We start from the raw sequence: 12,500 nt of genomic DNA on the forward strand, positions 1-12,500 counted from the left end.
GTTTAATTTTTTATTGAGCGATAAAGAACTAGATCAGATATATCAGGGCATGAGAAGAGAGAAGCAGAAGAGGGTTTATAGGAACAAATTTACTAAGAGGGGCATTAATGAAGAAGCAATTTTGTATCTTGATTCAGATATGAAGTCTTGGGTGTGGCATAAGTGGACATTAGAAAAAGGATAAAAATCAATTTGGATTTTGATGAGTCACAAAATGTTTTGGTGAAATTATATAGTTTGTATTTCTTTATAACCCTAAAGAACAAGAAAGATATTAAACTGATGCGTTAATCCATTGCTTAAGGACAGGCAAAAAATTCTTAGTTTTATTTTTTACCTAAATTCCCTAAAAAGCATCCTGCCACCATAAGATTGTGATTGTCCTGATATAATAATGGCATGACATGTATCCCAGCAAGACAGCCATTCTGAGTATGGCATGACATACATGTCATCCAGAAGTAGTGTTGAGTTCATCCCAGGGTGTTAAAATGCTGTTATGGAAGATTGCCATTCTTATTGAGTAAGAGCAATGTTGGCAAAAAGTAGATTTATCAAACACTTCTTATTTAGGTATTTGATGAGACAGAACATATTGTGATTTTCTTATCCATGATGTCCACATATGATTTACTTTTTGTTAATGTTATACTTTGTATATATTTTGTATAAATAGTTCTCAAAGAAAGCTTCTTTCAAAAAAAAAAAAAAAAAAAAAAAAAAAAAAAAAAAAAAATTATCTGAAAAATGAAATTTATTTGTATATGTCTGGTTGTTTACATATTTATTTTTTGCACAATGTAACAAATATTTGCTATCCAGTAATCCAGGAACTCTCCTTGGTAAAGTAACATTGTTATGCCAAGTAATACACTACAGTCTTTTTATCTGAGCACTAGCAGTGAACAAAGGTGCTTGATGTTCATCCTAAAGATTTCAACATTTATTACACTAAGACATTTTGGCCAATTTTTACAGGAATCACTCAACACACCAGAACTCGTTCACGAAAAACGTTTAGAGAGGAATTCGGAATCAGTAATGAGTTTTCCTGTTGTTTTTGTAACACTGATACACTCACCCATATAATTCCACAAGCAGTGAACAAAGTTAAACATTTACAACATAATCCATGGGTTTATAAGGTAAAACTAGGTATGGTTTAAGAAGTATATCCTGTTCCGTAACATGTAAGTGGCATGGTAAACTGGTTTGCATGGTACTAATTTTTGAATGAAGAAATTGTTACACAATGAATGTTGTCCTTCCATATCAAACAGATGTACACTCATCTATATGGCAGAGATATTTCAACAGCATTAGTATTTAATACCTGTACATTATAATCTGGTCACGATGTTAACAAATTTATATTACATGTTTGAACACTTCCTCCTTGCTTAATAATATTTATTCCATTAGTTCCAAACATGAATAGAATAATGTATCTTTTATTGCTTACCTAGGGGGACAGGGAATGAAAAAAATTATTTCAATTTTAGACAATGGCAGTGGGATAGGCATAGCCAAGACTTAAGATAATGAGTAGATGAAACTTGTTAAGGGGATGTTAACCATCTCTTTTATGGAAAAAATGAGATAATGTTCATTAAGTAAGGAAGAGGTTTTTACGCACTAAACAGCTTGCCCACCTTCAAAGGTACCCACAAGACGTCATATAAACTGAAAGACAGACAAGTGTATGTTTCTTAAAGACAATCTGTCACAGACAATAGTTACACAGAGAATTCAGTCCTGACCTGCTGTATATACACGCAATACATACATTCATTGCATAATCACACAAAGGTTTGCAGAGGCACTTCCTTCAAAGAAATAAAGGAGACAAACCCTAGAAACTAACTTACAACTGGCCTATTTCAGAACTCCCTTCGAACTCCAGACCTGACTTGGGAGAAGGTGCGTTCTCAGGTTGATCACATCCTGTGGCCTGATGGCAAGAGAATCATCCTCTTGGCAGAAGGAAGGCTTGTTAACTTGTCATGCTCATCTGTTCCCTCATTTGTTGTGTCCATCACCTCATGCACTCAGGTAAGAAAAATTTTGGAAATGGGTACTGAGTGATTAATTTTTTTTTCTGCTCATAGTGTGTGTGGGGAGGGTGCGTGCCTGCATGTGTGTGCGGGCATGTGCTAGTGTATGCACGCGTGCTGACTGTCCAGTCCTTATGAAGTGGCACTCACATCAGTATGATTTGGTTATCTTTGAGTATATAGCCTCTTATGTGTTTAATTGTATTTCTTTCTATGGTCATTTTTCTATTTAGTCATCAATTTCTTTGTTGGTCTACCTGCCAATCTGTATCCTTTGAAATACTTCCTTTCTAATGATAAAATTTTCATCTAGGCCCTGGCTCTGATTGAGTTGTTCAATGCTCCTGCTGGACGTTACAAGTCGGACGTTTATCTTCTCCCCAAGAAGATGGGTAAGTTCATGCTCTTGACTGTTTAGTGTAATTTATTCCTTTGCTTTAATCAACTGACCCACTGGCACCAGGAAAATGTAGTGTTTACTGTATTTTTTTGTGAAATGTCTGCACAGATGTGGTTCCACAAGCACTTAGCCACAATTAGTAGACATTGTGACCTCACTTGATTTCACCTTCCCTTGAGTATGCAGGAAAAACTTTTTTTATGAATGCTAGTAATATCGAGGCTGTTATTATAATTATAATTATTATAATATTATGGACCTTACTAACAGCAATATAAAATACAAGAAAATATTTCTGAAAATTAAGGAAAAGGGTTAACATGTGAGATACATATTTCTTAACTTAAGGAAAAGGGTTAACATGTGAGATACATATTTCTTAACTTAAGGAAAAGGGTAAACATGTGATACATATTACTTGTAATTGGCTCATTAATGACTTAGCACTTGTGGAGCCATCTATTTGTAAAGACAATTAACTACATGCTGCGGGGGATGGCATGTACGTACATGCCATGCCCAATGTGTGTTTGATTTAGTATTTGTTTTTACATGCAGATGGCTCCACCAGTACTAAGTCACCAATGAGCCAATTATGAGAACTACCTGTCTTACCTGTTCACCCTTTTCCTTAATTTGTGATAATATTTTCTAGTATCTAATACTGATGTTGATAATGTCAATAACAATATAGTTATTATCATGTTTATAACAAAAATAACAGCATCAATATTGATAGCATTAGTTCAAAAAGCATATTTCAAGGAAAGATGTGGTCTAATTGACTCCGTTGTGGCTAAGCACTGGCAGAACCAGTACAGAAACATTTAAGAAAATAATACTAAAGCGAACGCAATATTTTCCTGTCGGCATTGGGTTAATAAACTAAACTGATAGCGGGTTTGGCAAGTACATACATACTCTCCCCGGTGGCATCAGATTAGATAGATGAAGAAAAGACAGGTTGAAATAATCTGTTAAGTTAGATATCAGTTTTGCTAATCAGAAATAGTGTCCATGTCTCATTTGATAATATAGGATAATGAACATTGAAACATTTTTTATTCATCTCACTATGCAATAGTAAGGGTTAATTACAGTTATTTTTTCATTTGTAGTCTTAAATGCAGAATTCCTACACTTATGGAAAGGCACTCTACATCATTAAAAATTTTCAGATGAGTATGTGGCCAGCCTTCACCTTCCCACATTTGATGCTCATCTCACAGAGCTCAGTGATGAACAGGCCAAGTATATGGGCTTAAACAAGGCTGGACCTTTCAAGCCTAATTACTACAGGTATGAATTACTCCAGTATACCTTATTAGTGTTATTAGTGTTATGTGTATAGTGCTGAATAGTTATTACGATGAAACAATAAGGTTCAAACTTATTAGAAATAAAGAAATGGAAGTATAGTTTCTTTCTTTAAGATTTGAAAATGATATCTAACTTTCTTTTCTTCCCCAGGTACTAAGTGATAAATAGGCTGAGGTACAAGAGATTGCAATCTACTTGGACTGTATGACAGGGTCAGAGATTTTGAGTCCACATAATTTTTCATACACACTTTTGTTGTTAAATCAAGAACTGGTTGTAATATAGTATCATATTGTTCCCATTGTCTCAGACTTTGTCCATATAATAAGTTTATATTCTGAATTGTCATCTCAATTTGAAAAAAAGGTTTGCTGCATCTACAGCAAAATCCTGTGTACCTGTTAGCAAACAAAGTATGAACAAATGTACATGTCTGTTAAAGAGCCAATAATAGTACCTGAAAACAGTAACTGCCAATCATCTCAGAGTTGTGTTGAGGTACTAAGATGATATTTCAGAATGTGAATGTAATGTCCAGTAATGTAAGTAGCTTCCTATTGACCATCACAGTAGCAGGTGAACCATATTTGAAAGTACATATCTGTTCAATCTCTGTTGTTTATTATGGAAATGGTGGTGAGGTTCTGATTTCTGTATAATTATTATTGAGATTTACTTCTTTGGAAGATTGTTATCTACAGAGAAATTGCTTGAACTCTCAATTTGATTTATGTTATAGTAATATGTAAGTAATTATTAATATATACCTATCACAATTTTAATTTAATAAAGAAGGTTCTGACATTATTGAAAACAAATGTTTATTTGTATTTGGATAAGAATTAAAACTTAAAAATATGAAAAAATATATTTATGTGACTTTTGTATGTGTTCATCAATATTGCAAGGTAATTGCCATGTAAAAATAAGTGCGTCAGTGGAAATGCTATTGAGTTGGAGAATATTTTTAAGAAGATATAGTAGTTTGAATATCTGTTTTGACAAAAATGGTTCTACACACCGCAACAGCCAGAAAAGAAACCTTGAGTAAATATGCTGTTTATGTATAGATCATATTTGCCAGGTTTGTAATTAGATTTGGACAAATGAGAGTAACTACCATGGTCTGAAGAGTAAATTGAGGGCTAGCAGAGGTGCTTGGTAGCATTAATGAACCATCATTAATACTGAAACTTTCTTGGCAAGGTCTCCCTTTCTTGAGCAAGGTAGAGGTTGAGTTATTCAAAAGAGATCTGGATATTTGAAGGACATTGTTATATAGCTCATAGGCCATGTTTGTTGTAGAATCTGCCTGTTTTGTCTGTGATAGATTTAGAAGACAGTACCAGGTGCAGAGTGTAAGTAATCAATATAACCACCAAGAGCATGCAAGTTTATCAGGCTGGAGGTTAATCTGGCTCCATTGAAAAAAAGAGTAACTCATTGTGATTCCTAGTGTGTATAATATATCTTACTAGTACTCTTTTGATGGCTTTGGAGTCTTGTGGGATGAGCTGCAGTCAGATTGACTTTCCAGATGGTGAATACATCATCATTGTGGCACTCATTATGTACAGCAATAGGAAGTATATTGATATTTATTAATCTATGCTCCAGTACTGTTAGGTAATTTTGTGTGCGTGTTCGTGCATGCATGTACGTGCATGTGCACACACACACACACACACACACACACACACACACACACACACACACACACACACACACACACACACACACACACACACACACACACACACACACACACATACACGCACACATACACACATACACACGCACACATACACGCACACATACACGCACACATACACGCACACATACACGCACACATACACGCACACATACACGCACACATACACACATACATATACAAACATGTATACATACATGCAGACAGACATTCATATACACATGCATAAATGTTTTACAAGAAGCCTTAGAAAGAAGCCAATAGCAGCACCAGTTGGCTGTTTTCAAGACCAATTTCATGCCAGAAGAGGAAGTTCCCGAGAGGAACTTGAAAGGCAGTGACAACATGGTTCTGCTTCCATGTGACCTCAAGTTGGTCATGTTGTTGCTCATTTAAGGCCTAAATTGTGAAGAATTATGGAATGTTAGTGTGTACATTTCAGTCATTTCACGGCTTCTTGAATGTACTGATACTACAATAACAAACTTATCAGACTGTTAGCCATAAAGAGATTCAGAGGAATCTGCTTCTGATACAGGTACATGATACATCAGAATATGGGCCTTACTGTCATTGTTGTTGTTACTGCTGTTGCAAGCATTGCCATCTACAGCTCATTATTCATTCACTCTCGGATGGTGCTGTCAAGACAATCACCTGTTTGACGTTCAATCCCACAAGCCTTGTCTTGGTTTCACTCAGTGTCATAAGCTGTTCAAGACTTGACAACAAATTTTTACCAAAAGGAGACAGTCATTCTGAAAATATGTATGCACAAGGCAACTCATATTTTGGTGATTCTCTTTTTTCTCATTTTTAAGAAAGTGAGATGTGTTGCTCCTGTTCAAAAGGCTTGTGGTTGTTGGGTGTCACACAAAATATCAAAAGACAGAATATGTAAATTTTCATTACAACATACTTGAACATACAAAGGATACAGCAGCAAAAAGAAAAGAATTAAATAACAGTGTATAAATTAGTTCTATTCAATATTAGAATTCCATTTCAGAAGAAATCAGAATTATTACATGGTTGTCCAAGAATGTACTGGTTTTCTTAGTGGTGTCAGAAGCCAGGAAGTTCTAGGACACTGCTGTCCTGTGTGAATTGTTAAGTCAGAGTAACATTTATCTGTACAGTAAGATTATGAACTCTACCTAAAACTGCCCACTTCAAATCAAAACAGGGCCAGAGAAAATATCCATAAATAATTCCGTGCCATTGATGCCAGCACCATGTCGGTCCTTTCCTCAGCATATATTTTATCACTATATAACTCAAAGGCTATACTGTGAAAATTATTTTACAACTGAAAAGTATTTTGATTTTTAATATTTCTTGACATTTTAATGTACTGTATTTAGATTTTAAAAAGTTATGTCCAGTGTTACAGCATAATTGAAGTTGGAGAACCTTATCATATTCATAGAAATACCATTCCTGTTGGTACCCTTTTGGAGAGCTTTTATAGAAGAATATTGTTTTCAGTGAAATAACACCTCAATGCCTTTGTTATATCCACAAGCATAGGATCTCTTGTGTTTTTAACATATTTATTTCATATCTTATTATATTTTATATGAAAATGAAAATTTGCCAAACAAAAAGTATATTTTTAGATTTGGTGTTGATGTCAGTTAATGCAGTATATTAATTGTCCTCTTTTATGTCACCACAAGGGTGAACATCTGGCATTCCTTGCAAAACATGTGTGATAAATAATAAGAGATTTTGCTTTGATAATGACATTACCAGCTCTGTGTAACCAGATATAATTTAAATAATAGTATAATTTAAGACTAGTATCTGGTACTGATAAGTATAGAAGGATTATAATCAATTTAAAATGAAATTTATGTGAAACAGCAGCAGCAGTGGATGATATTGTTATGCTTCATTCTAGAAAGCAATGGTATATGTATTGTATATTTTTTATAACACATTATAAAAGTACTCCAAATGAGTCCTGCAAGGTGGGTGAGGTATTTATTGTACAATCTGACATTCCAAAGCACCTTGTAAGAGTTATCATTATTATAATTATTTTTTGCTCTTTAGTTTATATTTTCTCTGATTTTATAGGTGCTTGTGACTTCCACTTCTTATGCATAACTTCTAATTCATGTGAAATGAAAAAAAAAAACTGTAGTGTCTTGATTTATTGAATAAATTTGTTTATCTTTTAATGTGATTCAGGTTCTCAAAGTCTGTTTTGAAGCTAAGACTGTAGGTTACAACCCACCCACATGCATTTATTCTGTGAGTGAATTTTGAGAAGACTTCATTTTTACAAAGATGAACTTCCAAGAACCTGCAGACTGTGTGAAACTTCAGAACATGTTCTTACTAACCTATATTGTATTCTATTCAGTACTGTTTAAAGTTGGCAAGGGTTATAAAATATTAGTTTGTAGAAATTATTGGAGTTTTATTGATCCTTTCTGAAGAAAAATGCTTTTTGGGTACAAGTGAATTTTTCTCAATAGGTGTATATTTATTTATTTATTTTTTATATCAGTTAGATGCATTCACAAACTTGCAAAGATCTATCAAATCTTTGCAAGTTTGTGAATGCATCTAATTGAATAAAGCATATAAATGAGAAACTTAGTCCCCAAGGATGGCTTTAGCATGAGCCACTAATAGGGCTTGAACACCAAGTCCCCCCTAATCCCATGCCTGTTCTTATCATTACACCCCCCATCCCTTGCTTGTAGTCGTGGCTCTGACCACTGCTATTACTACCCCCACCTCGATGCTTCCTGTCAACTCTATGAATTCCGTCATCCACCCAGGTCATTCCCCCCCAATCCCTTGCCCACTGTTGTCGTGGGGGGCTTAGGAGACAGAGATTGAGACCCAGTGCAGGGATCTCCCCTGCCTAGGGCCTCAGCCCTTGACTCAACTAATCTTACATGGCCTTTTCTCCCTCCGGCTTTGTTTCCGTCCCTGCTCCAACCACCTTCTACTATCTACTTCCTAAGGTGTAAGAGCCGTGCTAAAAGGATGAAAGGCTGACCTTGTGCCAGTCCTGAACGGCCTGTGGGAACCATGGGCACGGTATTCCCCTGATTTAGCTGTCTAACCCTTGCCCCTTAATTAAGAGCACTGAGAGGTGGACTGTTTATTTCCCTTACATAATCAAGGCTTCCCATGGCCAGTAATGAAGATGTAATACCCTTATTAGGGGCAATGAGGCTTGCCCCTTCATCAAATAGCCCCACCAATTCAGACTCTACCGGCTCCCCGACCCCAGGCTCTCCTTTGACCACAACTCTGAACACTGAAACTACTACCCACTCCTCAATGCCTACAAGTGCATTACCCACCCAAACCGAGACTCAATCTCCAGAAGACATTCCTACTCTCCCAACTTCCTCAACTTCATCAACTCTACCCCTACAACCTTCTTCATCAAACACCTCAACCTCCCTTATTACTACTTTACAGCCTGATTCTCCGTCTCTCTGTAATACCCCTCAACAACACTCCCTTTTCCAATCGTCCCCGTCCTCCTGCCACCACCAACCCTACTAATATCTTACCCCCCCAATCCCTTGCCCGTATCCCAATACAGGGATCTCCCCTGCCTAGGGCCTCAGCCCTCGACTCAACTAATTTTGCATGGTCTTTTCCCCCTCCAGCTTTTTGTTTCCGTCCCTTCTCCAACCCCTTCTACTATCTACTTCCTCAGGTGTAAGAGCCGTGCTGAAAGGATGAAAGGCTGACCTTGTGCCAGTCCTGACCGGCCTGCGGGAACTATGGGCATGGTACTCCCCTGATTTAGCTGTCTAGCCCTTGCCCCTTAATTAAGGGCACTGTCTAGCCCTTACCTTCAAGTGCATGAGGGTGGACCGTTTATGCCGTTTTATATAATCAAGGTTCCCCATGACCAGTAATGAAGATGTAATCCACTTATTAGGAGCAATGAGGCTTGCCCCTTTATCAAATAGCCCCATCCCAGGCTCTCCTTTGACCACGACTCCGAACACTGAAACTACTACCCACGCCTCAATGCCTACTAGTGAATTACCCACCCAAGCAGAGACTCAATCTCCAGAAGAAATTCCTACCCTCCCAACTTCCTTAAATTCATCAACTATACTACCACAACCTTCATCAAACACCCCATCCTCCCTTATTATGACCTTACAGCCTTATTCTCCATCACTCCGTAATACTCCCTCTTCCACACGTCCCCAACCATCCACCACCACCAACCCTACAGATATCTTAAATACTCTGTTTAGCCCAGCTAAATGGGACTGATTTTTCGTGATCCCTTCTACAGCTCCTTACTCAGGCAACACTCTTCTCTTTCAACAATGCTTCCATAAACAAGTGAGTCCCTTTCTATACCCAACGCGATCGCTCCCGTCTTGTAACAGTCAGATCAGAAACTGAATCTATAGCACTGTCAAATCTAACTGATCATTCTGGCAATCCTATTCCTGCAGAACCTCATCCAACTCTTAATACTTGTACCAGAACTGTCTCTATCTCCTCAGCAAACTGCCCAGTCGATACCAAAGATTGGTTAGATTGTGGAGAAGACTTGCTCGGCTGCCTCAAAGACCAGGACATATCAGTACATTGCAACTCCATTCCTCCTAGAGGTCATCGAAAGAAACCCACTAACATTGTCAAAATTACTTTCAGTACACTTGACCTTACTGTTCGTATCTACATTGGTGGATAATCCCTCCCTGTTCAACCATACCATCCTCCTCCCCGTCAATGTCAAAATTGTTGGCGATTTGGACATCCTGCCAAACACTGCCGCTCCACAGACCGATGCCCCCTATGTGCCCAACCCGGTCACAACAGATCAAACTGCTCTGCACAAACACGTACATGTGCTAACTGCGGCGGCCCCTATAATGTATTTTATAAAGGCTGTCCCACTTACAAGTTCGAGTCTGAGGTAGCAGCTCTCAGATACAACAATGGTCTCGCTCTTCATGAAGCCAGACAGGAAGCACGCCGACATGGTTTCTTTTATACTCCCTACTTCAGTAATGTTGCTCGCTCTGCCCCTCCCTCTCCACCTCCACGCCAAGATGTTTCTGCACCCTCCTCTATGCCTACTTACTTCCCCACTTCCACTTCTGCATTCTACCTCCCCCAGTCAAACTCTTTTGCCACTCTATGTCCAGACACCAATCTCAACTACAGCCCCAACACCGCCCCCTCTCCCTCCCCGCACTACCCGCAGTAGACAGACTAAACGTTCCACCCCTTCTTCCCCTACAGCACAATCACCTCCACCTACTTTTGCCTTCATTCCTCACACATCTGTCTCCTCTTCCCCCCTCATAATAAAACCCTTGTCTCACAAAACTCTCCAACCAACTCCACTGCAGAAACTATGGAAGTCACAAAATTCCACTTATGCTCCCTCCACACTCGAAGTGACTGCCGATAGCCATCCCCCTTCTACTCATATGCCCCCTACACCCCTCCCTTCTACTCCCTCTCAACCCAACATAACCCCCTCAATTCCGCATACTACCGATATCCATCCTCCTGATACTACCGATATCAATCCTCCTCCTAGTCCCTCCTAACACAACCCATCCCTCTCAACACCAACTACTGCTGATATCCATCATCCCGACACCCATCCTCCTACTCATATTCCCCTTACAACACTCCATCCTAGTCCCTCCCAACGCAACCCACCCCCGTCAACTACCAACTATACACACATTCTCCCTCCCCCCAGCCCCTCTATCATTTCCACTCCCTCCTGGATACACACGTTAATCACTTATGTAATTCCCTTACCTAAACCCACCTTAGTCCCATTTTGCCCAGCTAAATGGGACCGGTTTTTCGTGATCCACCCTACAGCTCCTTGCTCAAGCAACACTCTTCTCTTTCAACAATGCCTCCAAAAACAAGTGGACAGAGTCCCTTTCCATACCTGACGCGATCGCTCCCTTCTCGTAACTGTCACTTCTGAAACTGAAGCTAAAGCATTATCAAATCTAACTGATCATTCTGGCAACCCCATTCTTGCAGAGCCTCATCCAACTCTTAATACTTGTACCGGAACTGTCTCTATCTCCCCTGCAAACTCCCCAGTCGATACCAAAGATTGTGCCTCAAAGACCAAGACGTGAAATCAGTACATTGCTACACCATTCCTCCTAGAGGTCATCGAAAGAAAACCACCAGCATTGCCAAAATTACTTTCAGTAAAGATAACCTTCCCGTTTGTATATACATTGGTGGACAATCCCTCCCTGTTCGACCATACCGACCTCCTCCCCGTCAATGTCAAAATTGTTGGCGATTTGGACATCCTGCCAAGCACTGCCGTTCCACAGACCGATGCCCCCTATGTACCCAACCCGGTCATAACCGATCAAACTGCTCTTCACAAACATGTGCTAACTGCGGCGGCCCCAATAATGTATTTTATAGAGGCTGTTCCACTTACAAGTTTGAGTCTGAACGTAGCAACACAGATACAAAAATGGTCTCACCCTACGTGAAGCCAGACAGGAAGCACGCCAACAAGGTTTCTCTCATACTCCCTACTCTAGTAATGTTGCTTGCTCTGCCCCTTCCCCTCCACCCCAAGATGTTCCTACACCCTCCTCTATACCTACTTCCCCACTTCCACATTCTACCTCCCCCAGTCAAATTCTTTTACCACTCTAAACCTAGACCTCCAATCTCAACTACAGCCCCAACACCGTCCCCTCTACCCTTCCGCACTACCCGTAGCAAACAGACTAAATGTTCCTCGCTGGCCACTCGCTGGTTTTTCGGCTTCCCCATTTTTTTGCCACATCCCTCAACATTTTCTTTGACTCATAGCCCAACAAATACAAATTGTTGCTAGCCCCCCACAAGAGTTACCAATTTTCTTTTGATTATACCACATCCCCTCTTGATCTCAAGATCACTACCAACTGCAGATTTACAAAGAATTCATCATCATCATTGCTCGACTCTTTCTTTACATAATCCTTCATCCAAATCGGCCTCTCTCTCTGAGACCGTC

At 39.1% G+C, this 12,500-nt stretch overlaps 1 protein-coding gene across 1 annotated transcript; it reads left to right on the forward strand.

Moving 5' to 3' along the window:
- Positions 1–1,884: 1,884 nt before the first annotated feature.
- LOC113812980 (adenosylhomocysteinase-like 1) lies at positions 1,885–7,902 on the forward strand (the record flags this gene model as incomplete). The annotated part of the gene is given in 4 exon segments (XM_070126306.1): positions 1,885–2,052; positions 2,368–2,446; positions 3,633–3,753; positions 3,925–7,902. Coding segments are annotated over 4 exon segments (375 nt in total), but the record flags the coding sequence as incomplete, so codon positions are not given.
- Between the last annotated feature and the right edge of the window lie 4,598 nt (positions 7,903–12,500).

Source organism: Penaeus vannamei, chromosome 10 (genome assembly GCF_042767895.1).
Source record: "Penaeus vannamei isolate JL-2024 chromosome 10, ASM4276789v1, whole genome shotgun sequence".
Taxonomy (NCBI): domain Eukaryota; kingdom Metazoa; phylum Arthropoda; class Malacostraca; order Decapoda; family Penaeidae; genus Penaeus; species Penaeus vannamei.